General features: G+C 33.6%; 2 protein-coding genes across 10 annotated transcripts in view; one reads left to right on the top strand and one right to left on the bottom strand.

The window, feature by feature from the left end:
* METTL21A (methyltransferase 21A, HSPA lysine) overlaps window positions 1-17,573 on the top strand; it is a 58,473-nt gene that overhangs the window by 18,320 nt on the left and 22,580 nt on the right. The window lies entirely within an intron of this gene.
* CREB1 (cAMP responsive element binding protein 1) overlaps window positions 1,052-17,573 on the bottom strand; it is a 39,221-nt gene continuing 22,699 nt past the window's right edge. For all 3 annotated transcript variants that reach the window (XM_024564165.3, XM_024564167.3, XM_024564168.4), the window contains 3 exons: window positions 15,947-16,129; window positions 13,985-14,135; window positions 1,052-5,282 (listed from right to left, as the gene is read on the bottom strand). In XM_024564165.3, coding sequence (XP_024419933.1) covers window positions 5,138-5,282; window positions 13,985-14,135; window positions 15,947-16,129 — 479 coding nt within the window. In that variant the 3' untranslated portion in view covers window positions 1,052-5,137. The remainder of the gene's footprint in view (window positions 5,283-13,984; window positions 14,136-15,946; window positions 16,130-17,573) is intronic.

Genomic DNA, 17,573 nt, shown 5'->3' with positions numbered 1-17,573 from the left:
ACCAATTTTTCAACTATCTCAGATTTACTTTCACATCTCTGACATGCTTCTCAGACAGAGCTTAGAAATGCTACACTTCTGTAGGCAAGTAATAAATAATGCCTGTATAAAGTAGGTACAATTTGAATTTCCTACTGCTTGACCCTCTTTAAAGACATTTCCTGAAGATTGTTTTCCTTTTTCTTGCTGGTGACAATTAAAAACGTATCATGTTATATACCAAGCTAGGACCTGCAGCCACAGTACCAGAATGCAGACAGGTCAATACTTTCTCCCTGTGCTAACCAACTCTGCCTGTTTTATGGTATCAATTTTGCTTCACAGGCTTTGTTCTTTTTTTTTTCTATTTTTATTTTTTTAAAAAATAAATTTCAAGCTAAAACACCTGAAATACAATCCTTCCATTCAAACATTATCTGGTCCCTCTTAAAGTTTGTCTGCCCCCTGAGGACACATACAAAGGCTTAAGCTACATTCACTAATCAGCAAGAACTTATCATAAGCATATGAGACAGATGGAACTTCAGCACCCTGTTTGATTTATTTGAAATTCTTCCATACTGACTCAGCTTCACGATATGTTCAACCCCTCAGGGATTAGTGCCTCTACTAGCCATTGATTCTAGAAAGTCAAGGAAACCAGTTCCCAGTACATACAGTGACTATGCAGTCAACTTAAAAAAAAGTCAACATATCAACATTAAAGTATTCAAGATGTATGTAAGCCACTCGTAAGTTCTAGTTGTGCTTTGTACAACTGAGTGAGCAAATGTATCCCACCACTCTTCACCTACAGGCAGCACACTTCACTTTCTCCCTCATCTAAAGTCAGTCAAAACTAGGCAGCATGTCCCTTATGTTAACAAGGCCAATTTTAGGTGAAATGAATTTAGTCGAATGATTACATGCAGTCTCCATTATGACAGTAATTGCCTTGAAAAATCTTTTACCATTCTAGACAAATCCATGGATATCTTGGCATCCTATAGACAGTATTAATGTTAGGGTGAGGATAAGAGTCTTTGAAATTGTAAATATTTATTCACTTGAGGGTTTTTTTTTTTTTTCTATCTTTATCCATAATGCAAAAGAGTAAGGATCTGGACCCATCTTCTATTTAACTGGGCCAGTCGAATCTAATTTCCTGACCCAATGAAAAGTTTTCATTAAAAAATGTCCAGTTATTTGAAGAAAGGAAAGACTAAGTAAGTTGACAATTAATTGATGAGGGAATTTCTCAAGTTGCTAATACCCAAACTGGGTCATTTTTAAAAGTGCAAGTTACACCAAACATTTACAAAGAATATAATGTAAATATAATCCAAATAAATACACAACTTTCGTATTAAGTCAATGGGACACACTACACGAACAGTCTTCAGGGCTACGAAGACAATAAAATAAAGCCTCTTGAAAAATAACCAAAAAGGTATATAAGCACTGTTTCTGAAACACACTTTAATTCAAAAATCTTAACTTTAAGACATAAGCTTTATTTAACCCTGCAAAATGAAGCAGCTTCCTTGATCTTCAAAATTAAAACCAATTTATGCTGACTGTAGCTAATCATAGAATTTAAAAGATATTAAAAGTGAAAAGAAGAAATCTAGATGAAATCACTTCAAGTAAGTAAAAGCATCCTGATTTAAACAGACTTGCTTTTTCTTCCTAAGCCTTTGTATGATTCCATATGTCACCCAAATGGTCAAAAGGATGATAGGGATTCAGCCTGAGAGACAGAGATGAGCTTCCGCCAGACAGCTTCTGACTAGACAGCCTGCCGCTTTCCAGTACGAGCACTGCTGCTGACCTACCACACACACACGCTTTCTGACAAAATCCCTGCTCAAATGAAGACACCCAAATCCTCCCCGAGGATGATTTTTTGAAATATCAGTGGCACCTTTTAGAAGCTATCTTTAAAATGTTCTTACCACTGTTATAGCTGCCAGAGACAAAGCATAAAAACCAAATACTTTGGGGGGTGGAGGGAAGTTTTCAAGTGACTAGTAACATATTTAAAAGTATCAAGCCAAAAAAAAACAGTAAAAAGAAATACTTGGAAGAAAATTAGAGGACAAAATATCAATTATGAGTGCTGGAGTAACGCAGCCCAAGAAACTACAAAAAGATATGCAAAAGGACACGCAAAATGTAAAAATTCATCTGACCTCAATATACTATAATACTCAGCATTCCTGACTTAAGAGCTCTCAGAGCTTCAGATTATATACTGTATGTATATATATATATATGTACACATATATTATACAAATGCCCCCCCCCAAGAATATCTAAATGAACAGAGCACCTATGACAGTATTATGGTTGCCAATATGGTACTTGAGTTTGAAAAAGAATGAACGTAAAGTTACATCTGATAGCAATTTTTTTTAACAATGTGAACACATTGGATCTAGCCCTTTCTAAACCACTGTTCAGTTAAACACTATCAAAGCTTGAAAACTAACAGTAATATCAAAAATAAACCCCTCCCACTTCATTTTCATTAGTTAATCTGTTCTATAGATAAAAGTGCCACATGGCCCTATGTTTGCAAAGTGATACCAAACTATTTTCTAGGCAAATCAGTAGCTATGTACAGATTCCTATGATGACGTTTTCATTCCCTTTTGGCCAATATGAAGAGAAAAAAAATTTATTACTGGTAACATGGCCACATATGTTCTTGGCTACAAGATTTTTTTTATTATGTCATTTTCAAAATAAAAATTCTCCAAGTTGCATGCTTAAAAACAAACACCTTTCCCCCCAATGCTAGTTAAAAAAAAAAAAAAAAGTCTGCACAAAAGATGCCTAATTTCTATCTGCATAAACTGAAATCTTCAAGTCTCTCCAAGGGTCTGAAACAGATTTATCAACAGAATACATTTCTTACCTCACCACTAAGTAACTGACCAAACCCATGCAATCATCTTCAAGGTACAAAGGACTCCATCTTTGTAACTTACAAACGCAACCAGCTAATACGGACGTGACTGCGCCTTGATGTGTCAGGGACTAAGAGGACCACCAACTTCCTAATTAGATAGAAAGCCCCAACTTTTGAAGAAATGTTTAACTTTAGTTTACAACTTGCTAAATACTAGGCAATTTTCATTTATAAAGCTTTATGACATTTAAAATGTTCACTTTAACATTTTGACTCATTACGAAAGAATTCTAGTTGGTGAATAGAGTTGTGATTTTGCTTGGTTTCTGTTAAACCAGTTTTGGAAAATGACATAAGTGTGCTAGTATACAAATAACTTTTATGCTATAACTTTCCCCATTAGCTCAGCAGGATAAACATCAAACGTTACAGTCGTTTGAAAGCCTTCTTGAGAATCTGATGTATTGTCCAAATATACTACATCACTCAATTCTTAGAATGATGCTCCTTCATAAACTGTTCATCCTTGAAAAAAGACAATGGTTTGTTACAAACAAAAATATACCATTTACAAATATTAATTTAAAATCTTACTTTTCAAAATGGACCCAATAATTAACATCCACCTGCATATTTTAACACGTTAACAACTTTAAAAAATAACCATGACTAAATATAAAACATTAATTTTCTAGACTCTCTTCTAAAAGAAATAATCTTTCTCAAGTGAAAAATTATATCTAACATTATGTCAGTCTCTAATTTTTAAAATCCACCTTAGTCTTTTAGTCATATTTTTCCTTTAAAGGATAACTTTTCGATTTATCAGGCTTAGTGAATAAAATGATTAATAATAAAAAGTAGTAATGAAAACAATGTATGATACATACAAACACAGGCTGTTATAATTAGTAGTTAAAAAATGTATCTCCTTTATAGAATGACAAAGACTATATAGCATATTGGAAGCCTAAAGCACAATTATCCTTTTAGAAGAAAACAAAACAAATGTTTTCCAAGAATGACACTCGAAATATGTAGTACAGCAGTCATTCAAATACGTCTGAAGAAAATGACTTTCTTCGCCACATGTAATAGTGTACTTTTTAGAGCTGTATCTTACAACTTCTCCATCAAAAAATTCACTAGAGATACTGTTAAAGTGTGTTAATATGGAAAAAAATTAAAATTAAGTACTTTTCTACAACACAACATTTTATAAACAAATACATCACTTTGCTTTACTTAACATCTTGAAGGCTTTCCTGTTGGTGGTATTAATGTAAGTGCAAATGGGAACCATTTAATTAGAAATTTTTTTAAGTAAATGATTGACAATATAAATATTTTTGAAGGCAATGACAAAAAACATTTATTTAAAAACCTTGTCATATAACTGAGAGGGCTGGTTTGAGTAAAGAGCATCTTTTTACTAAGAATTTAGTACTAACTAAAACAAGCTTTGTACTTGTATTTACTTCATTTTAACTTAAAATTAAAATACCATGCTGTTTTCATTCAGTTGGTTACTTCTTTTAATGTATTCAAAAATATTGAACACATACAGAACTGAATTAAGAAGCAACAACTGCCCTATGGAAGAGCTGTAGTTAATACAGAATGTTTTTAAGAATCAAGGACAACTTTTCAGTATTGAAGAGAATATACATAGAAAGCACTCCAAATTCATTCTTAATTTCTTCAACACCATACTAAAATCCTTTTTTAGGGGGTAAGTCTTTTAATGATTTTACATAATTCACAATGAAAATGTGAAAACACATCAATTTGGCAATCACACTTCTTCGTTGCACCTTACTTACTTTATGCATGCGGCCCACACATTACTTCAGCTCAAGAGGCTGGGGTAATTCTGTCCCTAAGGCAATCAATGCACTCAGCACTAACCTTGGAATATTTTTAAAAAGGTTTGCTTTCCTCATTTCCCCCATCATTTTACAAGTAAACCAATTATTACTTCTTGAGGAGGGTGGGGGATGAAATGTAGAAGTCTCTTCATGATTCCTGGCGCTGAAAACTTCTTGAGGGGAGAAGTCGAGGCAGGTGTTGGAACATTCACAGTTTAATGCAAAAGCACAAATGAATGAAATTCTGTAGTTGCTTTCAGGCAGTTTTGCGCATAGAAAAAAAGACATGTTTAGAAAATAAAATGTTTATTTTGTCTTTCTGGTTGTGGCCAAGTCAGTTCTTTTTCCACCGTACAGGTGAAATTTAAATCCCAAACTAATCTGATTTGTGGCAGTAAAGGTCCTTAAGTGCTTTTAGCTCCTCAATCAGTGTCTTGTTTTGGTTTTCAAGTACTGCCACTCTGTTTTCTAAACATTTCACATATTCTTTCTTCTTTCTGCGACACTCTCGTGCTGCTTCCCTATAAGCAAAAAAGGATAGGAAGAAGTATGTGACATTGCTGTATCACTTATTCTGGGTTAGAATACATTTCTTAGACATTTAGCTCGTATCATTTTAATACATTATAAATTTAGCATTTGGAAAAAATATAGAATCAGTTGGAAATTGCCTTATATAAACATTTAATTTTAATATACCACAGAAGTTTGATTAAAAAAAACCCAAATGTGAAAACCCCACAAACAACAAAAGGGCTGAACTATCACTTATAAATTACATTTTAAAAATGCATCACACCTATAAAGCTTGAAAACCTATCAATTATCAGTAACTAAGAAAATATTAAATTTTAGTGTGAAAAACATCCTTTAATGATCTCACAAGCTCATTTCAAGGCATTTAGAAAAATCTAACACGAGTCTCATCAACAGATGATGTTGAGAAAACACACAAAAGAAGAAAGTTGGACCCTTAGCTTATACCATATACAAAAGCTGAATCATAATGGGTTAAAGACCTAAACACCAAGACGAAAAACTATACAACTTCTTTAAAACAACACAAGGAAAAAAGCTTTAAGACACTGGATTTGGCAGTGATTTCTTGGCTATGCCACCAAAAGCACAGGCAACAAAAGCAAAAGTAAGCAAATGAGAAAATGTGACAACATCATACTTAAAAACTTAGGTGCACCAAAGGACACAATCAACAGAGTGAGAGAACAACCTACGGAATGGGAGAAAACACTTGCCAATCATGTATCTGATAAGGAGTTAATAGCCAGAATATACTAAGAACTCTTAAAACTCAACAACAAATTAAATTGATTTAAAAAATGGGCAAAAGTCTTGAACATTTTCCCAAAGAAGATATACATATGGCCAACAAGCACATAAAAAGATGTTCAACATCAATCTAATCATTAGCAAAATGCAAATCAAAACCACAGTGAGGAATAACCTCTCAGCCATTAGGGTGGCTACTATAAGAAACGCAAACAGCAAATAACATGTATTGATGGGGATGCAAAGAAATTTGAAGACTTGTGTACTGTTGGTAAGAATGTAAAATGATACAGCCACTATAGAAAACACTACGGCAAGTCCTCAAAAAACTAAAAACAGGATCACCCTATGACTCAGCAATACCACTTTTGGGAATATACCCAAAAGAGTTTAGAGCAGGACATTGAAGAGATATTTACACACCCATGTTCATAACATTATTCACCAGAGCCAAGAGGCAGAAGGAAAGCAACCCAAATACCCATTGACAGATAATACATTTTAAAAATGTGGTGTGTAAGTAAACAATGGAATATTATTCAGCCTTAAAAAAGGAAATCCTGTCATGTACCACAACATGAATGAAACTTGAGGACATTATGCTAAATGAAATAAGCAGTCACAAAAGACAAATACCGTATGACCGTATTTATATGACATACCTAAAAGTAGTCAAACTCACAGAAACAGAAAGAAGAATGATGACTGCCAACGACTGCAGGGGAAGGGGAAATGAGGGAAGTCGTTTGTTAGCGAGTTTCAGAAGCTGAAAAGGTTTGGAGAGCTGTTGCACAGTAATGTGAACATACTTAACACTACTAAACTGCATACTTAAAAATGGTTAAGATGGCAAATTTGGGGTTTTTTTTTTTACAATATAAAAACTTTTTTAAATCCAACAGATTAAAAGTAATAAAAAATATTTTTTAGCAAGCTCCTAAAGCACATGGACTGGCACAAGGCAGGTACTTACTGTTGAATGAATTTAGGAGTTGAAAGCAAAAAAGTTTTAAGTCTTTAAAAAAATGAACCTCCCCCCTTCAGCAATTTATAATCATTCATTTACCACAGTGGCAGTACAGTACAGCAGTTAGAGTAGTACCTTCACTGTGTCAGATTTAGTTTTAAGTGGTTTTATACCTTATTGATTTATGTGACCACAGGCAAATTATTTAACCTTAGTTTCCTGACTGAAGAGAGATAATATTACCTACCTCAAAAGTTTTATGAGAATTAAAGGAGTTAGTATATGAAAAGTGCACTATATAGTGGCTGGCATTTTGCAAATGCTACATATGCATCAACTATTATTATTTCTAGATAACTCAAATGGCAGTCTATTATCCCATTAATGCCTTCATCCCTACAGAGCCTATCAATTCAAAGAAAGGGAGCATTTTCTTATAATGCAAGCTAATTTTTGGAATTAAAAAACTGCACCCAATGTTGTATGTCCATGATAGATATGGACAATGTATGATCCACTGCAGAAAATTTTTTTGGAAATGAGTTAAAAATGGCCCAACATTCTACTGAACAGTGGAGAAGACAAGCCAGGAAGTTTCCAAACTGGTAGTTTCCAAAGTTAAACTACTATGACCCTATAAGTAGCTCCTAACTTTTGCCCACCAAAATCAGTACAACTGTCTCTCATTAGCAAGGGGCCCCACAGATACCAAAATCTATGGATACTTAAGTCCCTTATATAAGAAATACAGTATTCGCATATGACCTAAACACATCTTCCTGTATACTTTAAATCATCTCTAGGCCCTGACTGGTGTGGCTCAGTAGACTGAGTGCCAGCCAGCCTGTAAACCAAAAGGTTGCTGGTTCGATCCCCAGTCAGGGCACATGCCTGGGCTGTGGGCCAGGTCCCCAGTTGGGGGCATGTGAGAGGCAACTGATTGATGTATATCTCACACATCGATGTTTCTCTCCCTCTTTGTTTTCCTCCCTTCCTCTCTCTCTAAAACTAAGTAAACTCTTTTAAAAAATGTCTAAATTACTTGTGTATAAAATGTAAATGCTATGTAAATAGTCATACTGTATGACTATTACAATACAATATAAATGCTATGTAAATAGTCATACCGTATTGTTTCGTGAACAATGACAAGAGAAAAGTCTCTATATATTCAGTATAGACACAACCATCATAGGTCTAATAACATGTGAGCAACAATATTTTTTTCCAAAAATTTTTGATCTGCAGGTGGTTGAATCTGCAGGTGCAGAGCCTGCAGATATAGAGAGCTGAATACTATATTGTTGTGAAAGACTACAATGTTTCTCATAAAAGTGAAAACACTAGGCTAAGGAAATTAACTTATTTCTTCAATGCAAGTTCTCTTTGATCCTTTCAATATACTAATCTCCAAAGGGAAAGTCTATGTGTAGCATGACCCAAACTGAATTTGACTACATGATGCTTTTTTGTTTGGAGGTGGGAGGACCACTGTCATGAAGAATGATGCTCAGTAGAGGCACAGTTTAAAATAAGCAAATGTGGGTAACAACTTAATACAGTATGTCAGACTAGCAAGAATTCTAAACTGAGGATCAGGAAACTTGGATTCAGATCCTGCCTTCAACATTAACTACTTGTGTAGGTTCCAGCCCTTTCCATTTAAGGGTTGTTCCTCATCAGCTCAAAAAAAAGGACTAATCAACCCATCCCAAACCAAGACCATTAGCTTTATTTATATTAAGGAGTATGCAGAACCAGAGAATAAACCTGGCATGTTATTCTAAAGCACCAATTTTAATTGATAGGGCAGAGGGTAATTAAGCACGGTCATATTAAAATTAGCATCACTATATTTTGGAATAAAATACAAAATTCAAATGAACTTTAAACAAAAAATTTAAAGAACTATTGAGTGTGGAGAATGCCTCTTAAAGCTTCTCAAAAATTTTGATCTGAATATTTTTAAGAGCAGAAGAAAATGAAAGGACTCCCCCAGTGGATTGATGAGGATGTGGGGTGAAGATTAAATTGATCGCCAATGTCTCTGCCAGTACAGAAACAGGATTTCACGATTCCAAGCATTTATGTAAACAGATGGCCTGTACATTCTGAAATTAATTTGATACACATTTTTAGAAAAAAGTTCTTTCACATAACATCCTCCTCCTGTATTTACTGAACTAACTGTATGCCTATATGTGATACTAATTGTTTCATTTATCCTTCCTTCTCTTGGCATCTCCAATTCTTCCATACTACCTTCTTTTTTGTCTTTTGCATTCAAAAAAGTTTATCAATTGCGCTGATTTTTTAAACAACTCATTTATTTACTCAATCATTCATTTATTCACTCACTCATTCATTTTTGGTCCCTTGACCAGGAATCAAACCAGCGACCTTTTGCTTTCTAGGACAATGTCCAACCAATGCAAACAATTATTTTTTGTTTTTCTTTTTACTGCAAAGGGCCAGAATGTAAATATTTTAGGCTCTCAGACCCAATGGGCTCTGTCACAACTTACTCAACTCTGCCATTGTATCATGAAAGCAGAAAATGATAATACATAATTAAATGAGCATGACTGTGTTCTAGTAAAACTTTATAAAAACAGGTAGTGAAGTGCAGTTTGCTAACTCCTAACACAAATTAGTGATTTAAGACTTTCTTTTCTAACATAAATATTTAAGGGTATAAGTTTCTGTCTCAACACTGATTGAGCTGCATCCCACAAATCACTGTCATATTTTAATTTGTATTCAGTTCGAATAATTTTTTAAATTTCCTTTGAGATTTCCTTTTTAACCTATAGATTTAGAAAAGTTTAGTATTTATTTAATTTCCAAAAGACTGGAGATTTTCCGAGATGTTTTATGGTTGAAAAACACACTTTGTATTATTTCTATTCTCTTAGATTTACAAGTATTATATAAATGATAAATAGGTATAGTCGATTGATAATATCATTAAGGTTTTCTATATCATATATTTATTTACCATCATCACTGAGAAAAAGTCTTGAAGTCTTCAACTATAATTATGAATTTGTTCATTTCTTCTTTTAGTTCCATCAGCTTTTGGCCTCATGTATGTTGAAGCTCTATGAGATGCATACATATGTAGAATCATGTCTTCTTAAGAGGACTGACCTTTTATCATTACATAATGTCCTTCTTTATCCTTGATAATGTTCCCCCTCCTTTAGATTACTATTTGCATGGTTTATCCTTCTCCATCTGTTTTTATGTCTTTTAACTGGGTTATACCAGGGGTTGGCAAACTATGGCCCATGGATCAGTCCACATAGCCTGTTTTTTAAAACTGATAAACTTCTAGTCAGACTCACCAATAAAGTCAGACAGTGAATGAGAGTAAAAGAGTGTGAGAGAGGCCACAAATGATCAATATTAGGAATGAAATTCCTACTAACCCAAGACATTAAAAGGAAGTAAATACACAAACAACTTTATGTCCATAATTTTGATAACTTAGAAGAAACCAATTCCTTAAAAATCAAACTTCCCAAACTCAATGAAGAAGAAATATAGTCTGAACAGTCCTTTATCTATTAAAGAAATTCAATTCACAGTTTTCTAAAAACCTTTCAAAAAACGAAAACTCCAGGCCCAGATGGTTTCATTGGCAAATTCTACCAAATATTTAAGGAATAGACAACACTAATTCTATACAAAGTCTTCCAGAAATAACAGAACACTTCCCACCTCATTTTATAGGCTAGCATTACTCTGATAACAAATCCAGACAAAAGCATTAGAAGAAAATTAAAATTCTCTATCACTCATGAATGCAGATGCAAAAATCCTCAACAACATACTAGCAGATCAAATGCAGCAATATGTGAAAATGATAATACATCACGATCATATGTGGGTTCATCCCAGGAATGCATTCACAGCTCAACATTGGGGAAAAAAATCAATGTACTTTACCCTATTAATAGACTGACTAAGAAAAACCCTATGTTCACCTCAATAGATTCAGAAAAAGCATTTGACAAAATTTAACTACTACCATATTTTGCCATATAAGATGCTGCTCCTGTGTATAATGTGCATCCTTATTTTCCCCTCAGAATTTTGGGCAAAAAGTACACATTATACACAGCAAAATATGGTATTTATGACAAAAACTCCCACAAAACTAGGAATAGAAGAGAACTTCTTACTGTAATAAAGAGTATTTACAAGGACCCTACAGTTATCATCATATTTATGGTCTCCCAAAGATGCCCAGTCTTAATCTCCGGAACCTGTGAATATGTTACCCGACATGTTAAGAGGGAAATTAAAGTTCCAGACAGAATTAAGGTTGAGAACCAGCCGACCTTAAATAGGAAAATATTCCTGGATTACCTGGATGGGCACAATACAATCAGAAGGGTCCTTAAAAATGGAAGAGGGAGGGAGAAGATCTGACTACAATAGGAAGACACACAGAGATACAAAAGTGCTAACTTTGAAGGTGGAGCCACAAGCCAAGGAATGTTAGGTAGCCACCAGAAGCTGGAAAGGGCAAGGAGACAAATTCTTCTCTTGAATCTCCTGTAGCTCAGTGAGATCCATGGTAACCTTTGATCCAAGAGAATTTTAAGACAGTAACTTTGTTGTTTAAGTCACTAATTTTGTGGTAATTTAGCAATAGAAAACAAATGTAATTCCTAAGAAGGAGAACAGGCAAGGATGTCCTCTTACCACTCCTATTCAATAGCCTATCAGAAGTCCTTAAGACTGCCAATAATGCAAGAAGTAAAGGCATATGGATTAGAAGGAAAAAATAAAACTGTCCATATTTGCCAGCAACATTGTAGAAAATCTACAACAAGGCTCCTAGAAATAATAAGTAAATTTAGAATAGTTACAAGATAAAAGGTTAAAAGAGAAGTCAATTTTATTTCTATATACCAGCAATGAACAACTGAATTTCAATTTAAAAAACATATATAGCATTTAAAATAGTCCTCCTCCCACCCCCTAGGAAATCCAAACCCAAAGCCCTAAGTATTTAGGTTTAAATCTAACAAAATATGTATAGGAACTATATGCTGAAAAATGGAGCATGTAGTGTGTTCACAGAGTGGAACAATCAGTATTGTTAAGATGTCAATTCTCCTCAATTTGATCTATAAACTCAACATAATCCTAATCAAAATCTCAGCAAACTTTCTCACTGACATCAACAAACTGATTCTAAAATTTATATAAAAATGCAAAGGAACTGGATGAGCTAAAATAATTCTATAAAACAACAAAGTTGGAGGACTCACATTAGCAAACTCAAAACTCACTAACAGTAATCAAGACAGCGTAATATTGGAGAAAGTACAGACACAGACCAATGAAAATAGCTAGACAGCCCAGGAACAGACCCACACAAATACAGTCCATTAGTTTTCGACAAAAGTGCAATGGCAATAGAGAGAGGATAGTCTTTTCAAAAAATGGTGGACAAATAGATGTCCATATGCAGAAAATGAACCTTAACACACCTCACAACTAATATAAAAGTTAATTCAAAGGGGATCATAGACCTAAGTGCAAAAACAATCTAACACTTGCTACAGAGTAAATGGAACTCTCATACACTGCTGGTGCGCATGCAAAATGGTATAGCCGCTTTGGAAAATAGTTTGGCAGTTTCTTATAAAGTTAAATATATACTTACTCTTCCACTCAGCCAGACCACTCCTAGATATGTACTCAAGTGAATTGAAAGTTCATATAAAAATGTATATATAAGTATTTACAGTAAATTTATTCAAACTCCTCCCAAACTTGCAACAACTAAAATCAACTTCAAGGTGAATGGATAAACAAACTACAATACACACATACAATGAAATACCAGTGATAAAACCAATTATTTATTTATGCAACACTGTCAATGCATCTTATGCATTTTGCTAAGTGAAAGAAACCAGACCCAAAGGCTACGTACTGTATGATTCCAGTTATATAAGATTTGGGGGGGAAAAAAAGGGTTGCCTTTTGGGTGGTTGTGGAATCCTGTTTTAAAAAGGAGAAAATTGAGGTTTAAAAGGTTAATTATGTTCTTCCAAAGCCACAGCAAAAGGGACAGAACCAGAACTTGAATCCAGTAAAAGAAACAGAATATGTTTCTCTGACCTTATTCATCATGTTTGAAGAATCTTGGGGCAAATCGCAGAGGAATATTTCACCAATTTATAACTTTTTATATCTTATATACTTATTTTTATTTTATTCGGTTTGTCTTGTCATTTCTATATTAAAATTCTAAACTAAATATTTAAATCTTAAGCAAAATAAAGAATACTAAGGTAAATGTAAGTAAATAAAAATTTTTTATTGTTTTGTGATGACAAAACCATTTACAGCTATGAATTTACTTTATGAGAAGTGGATTTTCCATAGATTTTTGATACGCAGCATTTTTTTGCAGCATTTTGTTCAAGGCTAATTCTATTTTAAGATTTTGTTAATAACAAGGTATTCTTAGACAATCCATTTTCAAAGACTATTTGGGTGTTAAACTGTTACTATTTTGAGTAAAGGTAATATTCATTAAGACACGGATTGGCCAACATACGTTCACTATATTGCAAATAAATTTAACATTTAATTTTAATATACATACATGAAACTCTTGATCTTAAAATACACTGCTCATGGAAAGAAACAATAACCTAGCCAGTTGGTTGAAGCCTAATAAGTATATAGCAAATTGTGCACTAAATCTCTCCTGGGGAAAATGCATGAAAGAAAACTACTTTATGATCAAAGATTGACCCGTAATCCTGTTGGCCATGTCATAAGTGCAGCTCATTAAATGAAGTTTATCAAGACCCACCAATTCTACCAGAAAAAAACTAACACGAAGACCCTATTGTCAGCAGATGTGAAGGACACACATCTGAAGAATCTGAAGACATACCTGACTTACACCAACCTCAGTAAATGCAATGTACATACCTATTCTTCATGAGGCGCACCTCTCTCTTCCGCGCGGCTTCTTCAGCAGGCTGTGTAGGAAGCGCTGGGGAGGACGCCATAACCACGCCAGGGGCAATGGTGCTTGTGGGTGCTGTGCGGATCTGGTATGTTTGTACATCTCCAGAGGCAGCTGAAAAGAAAAATGGTGAACATGGTGTAAGACACTGAAGCACTGTGACCTGGTAGAACTAGGGATAGCAATCATCAATCTAAACATACATTTTGGATTAAAAGGGGAAAAAAAGGAACAGGTGATTCTGACTAACAAGTTGAAAGAGTCAGCACTCTTTGGGTCATTACTGAGAATAGTTCCCAATTGAATGTGTTTATTAGCACAGGCACTTGGGTGAAAGAGGTCTTAACCTATACACATCTGCTGGGTTATTTATCTTTCATTGGAATGCAGTTCTATTCTGTTAACATGCTTACCAACCTTAAGTCTAAAAGGTAAGTAGGGCACAGCTTGGATCATCTTCCTAGATATAGTCCTCAATGTCTTCCTTTGATATTGGTAAATTCATATTAAAAAATTTCAAGTAGACTCTTGCCACGACATAAAAACGACCATGATTTTTCATAAAATAGCAAAATGGAAGAGAAAATAAAGCATTATGGTCAACTATTATAAATTTCTAATTGACACAAAACTGTAAGTATGAAAGTGTACCAAGTGATGCCAATTATATCATCTGTAAACATTGTTTTAATGTAAATGATAACAACTAAATAAACTCAAGTGTTATTCTAATTAAATGATCCATCACTTGTGAAAAGAAAATACAATCACTACTTGTCAAACTGCTTTTAAAAGCAGCTTAATAATATGCCCACCTAAGAACAAGAAACCTAACATTATCTGAGAGAATTTGAAGATCTTTATAAAATTATCCATGTTTGTTAATATCAATTAAAATGTGTAGTTTGAGTGGAAAAGATTTATATACTAAACATGTTACCATCTTCAAACTGACGTTCAGAATTCAAATTCACTGACATCCTGCTTTACAATTTTTGAGTACCTGCATGTAAAGTGAAAAGGTGTTTTACTCCCATTAACAAGCAAAATATTATCTTCTTCAAATATTTCAGTAACAGAATATATTCTGTGAATACATTAGGGCCCTTTTAAATAAATTATGAGTCTCTCTAGTTGATGTTTTAGAATTATTCAAAAATTTTCATCCATAATGAAGGGGTACACCTGTCACTACCTAACAGAGGCAAAATATATTATTAATGAGAACATTTTAGAAACATTTTTTAATTATATGTAAATTTTCAATCTGGCATTAGCCATATTCTTAAAATACTGAAATAGTTAAAAAGAAAAATGGTCAACTCTTATCCATAAAGATTCCTGAAACAAAATGGAATAAAAGAAAACAAAATTTAAAAAGCTATTTCTATAGTTGCATACTGGTACAAGATTTTTTCAGTATATGTCTTCATTTGAAATAAAAAATGACCATATTAGAAATGAGGGTATAAATTTCTTTTGACTAAAAAAGTAGAGAAACAACTTTGAATCTCCAAAGAATCTGATCAATAATTTAGTACAACTCTCATTTGACACACGGAAAAAAAAAGGCCTGGAGAGGGAGGGTCTTACTCAAGGTCACAGAGCAAATCTGTGGAGTTCGATCTAGAATCTAGCCCTGGTTTCACTGCTTCCCTGTAACCTATATGCTGTTTCTCCTACCCCAAAATTCTAGAGATGTTAAAGATAGCAGTTCTATTTTTAAAACAGAAAATAGTTGTTTTTATGCCATGACATTTTGGTCCAACTGTAATAATGGAAGAGTTCATAGAAAATAATATCTACAGTGAAGAAAAATTTATATTTTAACAATGTTTTACAGTATCATACTTACTTTTTTTGAGTTTATAAAATTTAAACCTTTCAAAGAATTTACCATATCTGTGAAATCTGAGTTCTCTTACCTTGAACAACAACTTGGTTGCTGGGCACTAAGATCTGCTGTCCATCAGTGGTCTGTGCATACTGTAGAATGGTAGTACCCGGCTGAGTGGCGGCTGCATTGGTCATAGTTAATGTTTGCAGGCCCTGTACCCCATCGGTACCATTGTTAGCCAGTTGTATTGCTCCTCCCTGGGTAATGGCAACTAAAACCCAATGGATTTTATTGTTACAAGTTTAACCAATACCATGTAGGACTTTTACAACACACTAAACTCAAAGTAGAGTAATTTATAAGACATAAACTCAGAGAATTGTAACAGCAAATAACAATGCCAAGAAGGATTTGGTACACTCAAGTACTTTTCTGCTCAGGAAACCCATATCCAATTTCTGTATATAAGTGCACTCAATAAACTACATTATAATTTATAATAATATCTACTAATAATTTAAAAACAAGTAAATAAATGAGAAAATATTAAATTCCTTTTTGAAGTTATTTGGTTCAGAGGAGGCACCACTTTTTGACCCATGCTTCCTTTATTCAAGTGTTAACTACCTAATATTTTAACTGTTTAGTATTTGCTGTCCCACAAGTAAATAAATTTCTTGACTGTAGGAAATGTGGTTTTCTCTACTTTCACGTACTTATTAGTATAATAATAGGCATGTAATAAAAGGTTATCTTAATGCATAATTTAAAAAAAACAGTTCAGTAGTGCGTTTTCTCTAACTTGCCAGCAATGCACAAACTATAACAAAAGTCCACTCAATGAAACAACTGAAATGTCCTATGGAACTTAATTTTCAGAGTCTCTCAGGGAGTTTAAAATCAGAGCTTGTGATCATCATTTAGGAAAAAAATACCTCACTGCTATTTCTAAGTTATGTATCCAAACATTCTCATCTAGGGTCTTTTATTGATTATTTACTAATTAACTATACTTGTCATTCATTCACTGTTACAAAGTAATCATCTGTTACACAGACATTTCACTTCATTACAAAAAAGGTGAATTCATCTTGATGGTAGAGTACATGGAAAAAGTTAAAAAAAAGAAATAGATCATTATTTCATTTGGAAGGAGCGATCCTTTAGATGTCAGCATTAAGATAGGTAGTTGGATCCTTCTCTAGATACTCTCCCTGGCAGAGCTGAAGTTTTCCAAAAAGAGACTAAAAATTGTATTACATATAAAACTGCACAATGCATTTTTAACTGAGTAAGTCAACATGTCTGACCTAAGCACGTTACTTTTTGTCTGTTAGAAGGGAATTAACTTGGAATCAACTGTCAGCTAGCTCTGGTAACTAATATCCTGAGTCATCTGTGTATGAAAAATTGATTATCTACTGTTCAATCAACAAATAACAACAGTTAATCATCTGGTTTACAAATGATATCTATGGAAATTAAGATACTGGCAAATACAATCCATTCACTTTAGCTAATTCCGTTTTACTTATCTTAGACATGTCTCAAAAAAAAAAGAATATGTAAGAACTATTGAAATTAATATTCTAGGATAACTTGAAAGAATCAGGAGGTTAAAAAATCAAACCACAATTTCTCATATAGAGTTAATAAGCAAATTCCACTGTATTTAACACACAGAGCTTTCTTCTCGGCTACATACCAATGAACTC

This window comes from Desmodus rotundus, chromosome 2 (genome assembly GCF_022682495.2).
Source record: "Desmodus rotundus isolate HL8 chromosome 2, HLdesRot8A.1, whole genome shotgun sequence".
NCBI lineage: Eukaryota > Metazoa > Chordata > Mammalia > Chiroptera > Phyllostomidae > Desmodus > Desmodus rotundus.
The sequence above is the reverse complement of the archived record's forward strand: the minus strand, read 5'-3'. Positions and strand labels throughout refer to the sequence as shown.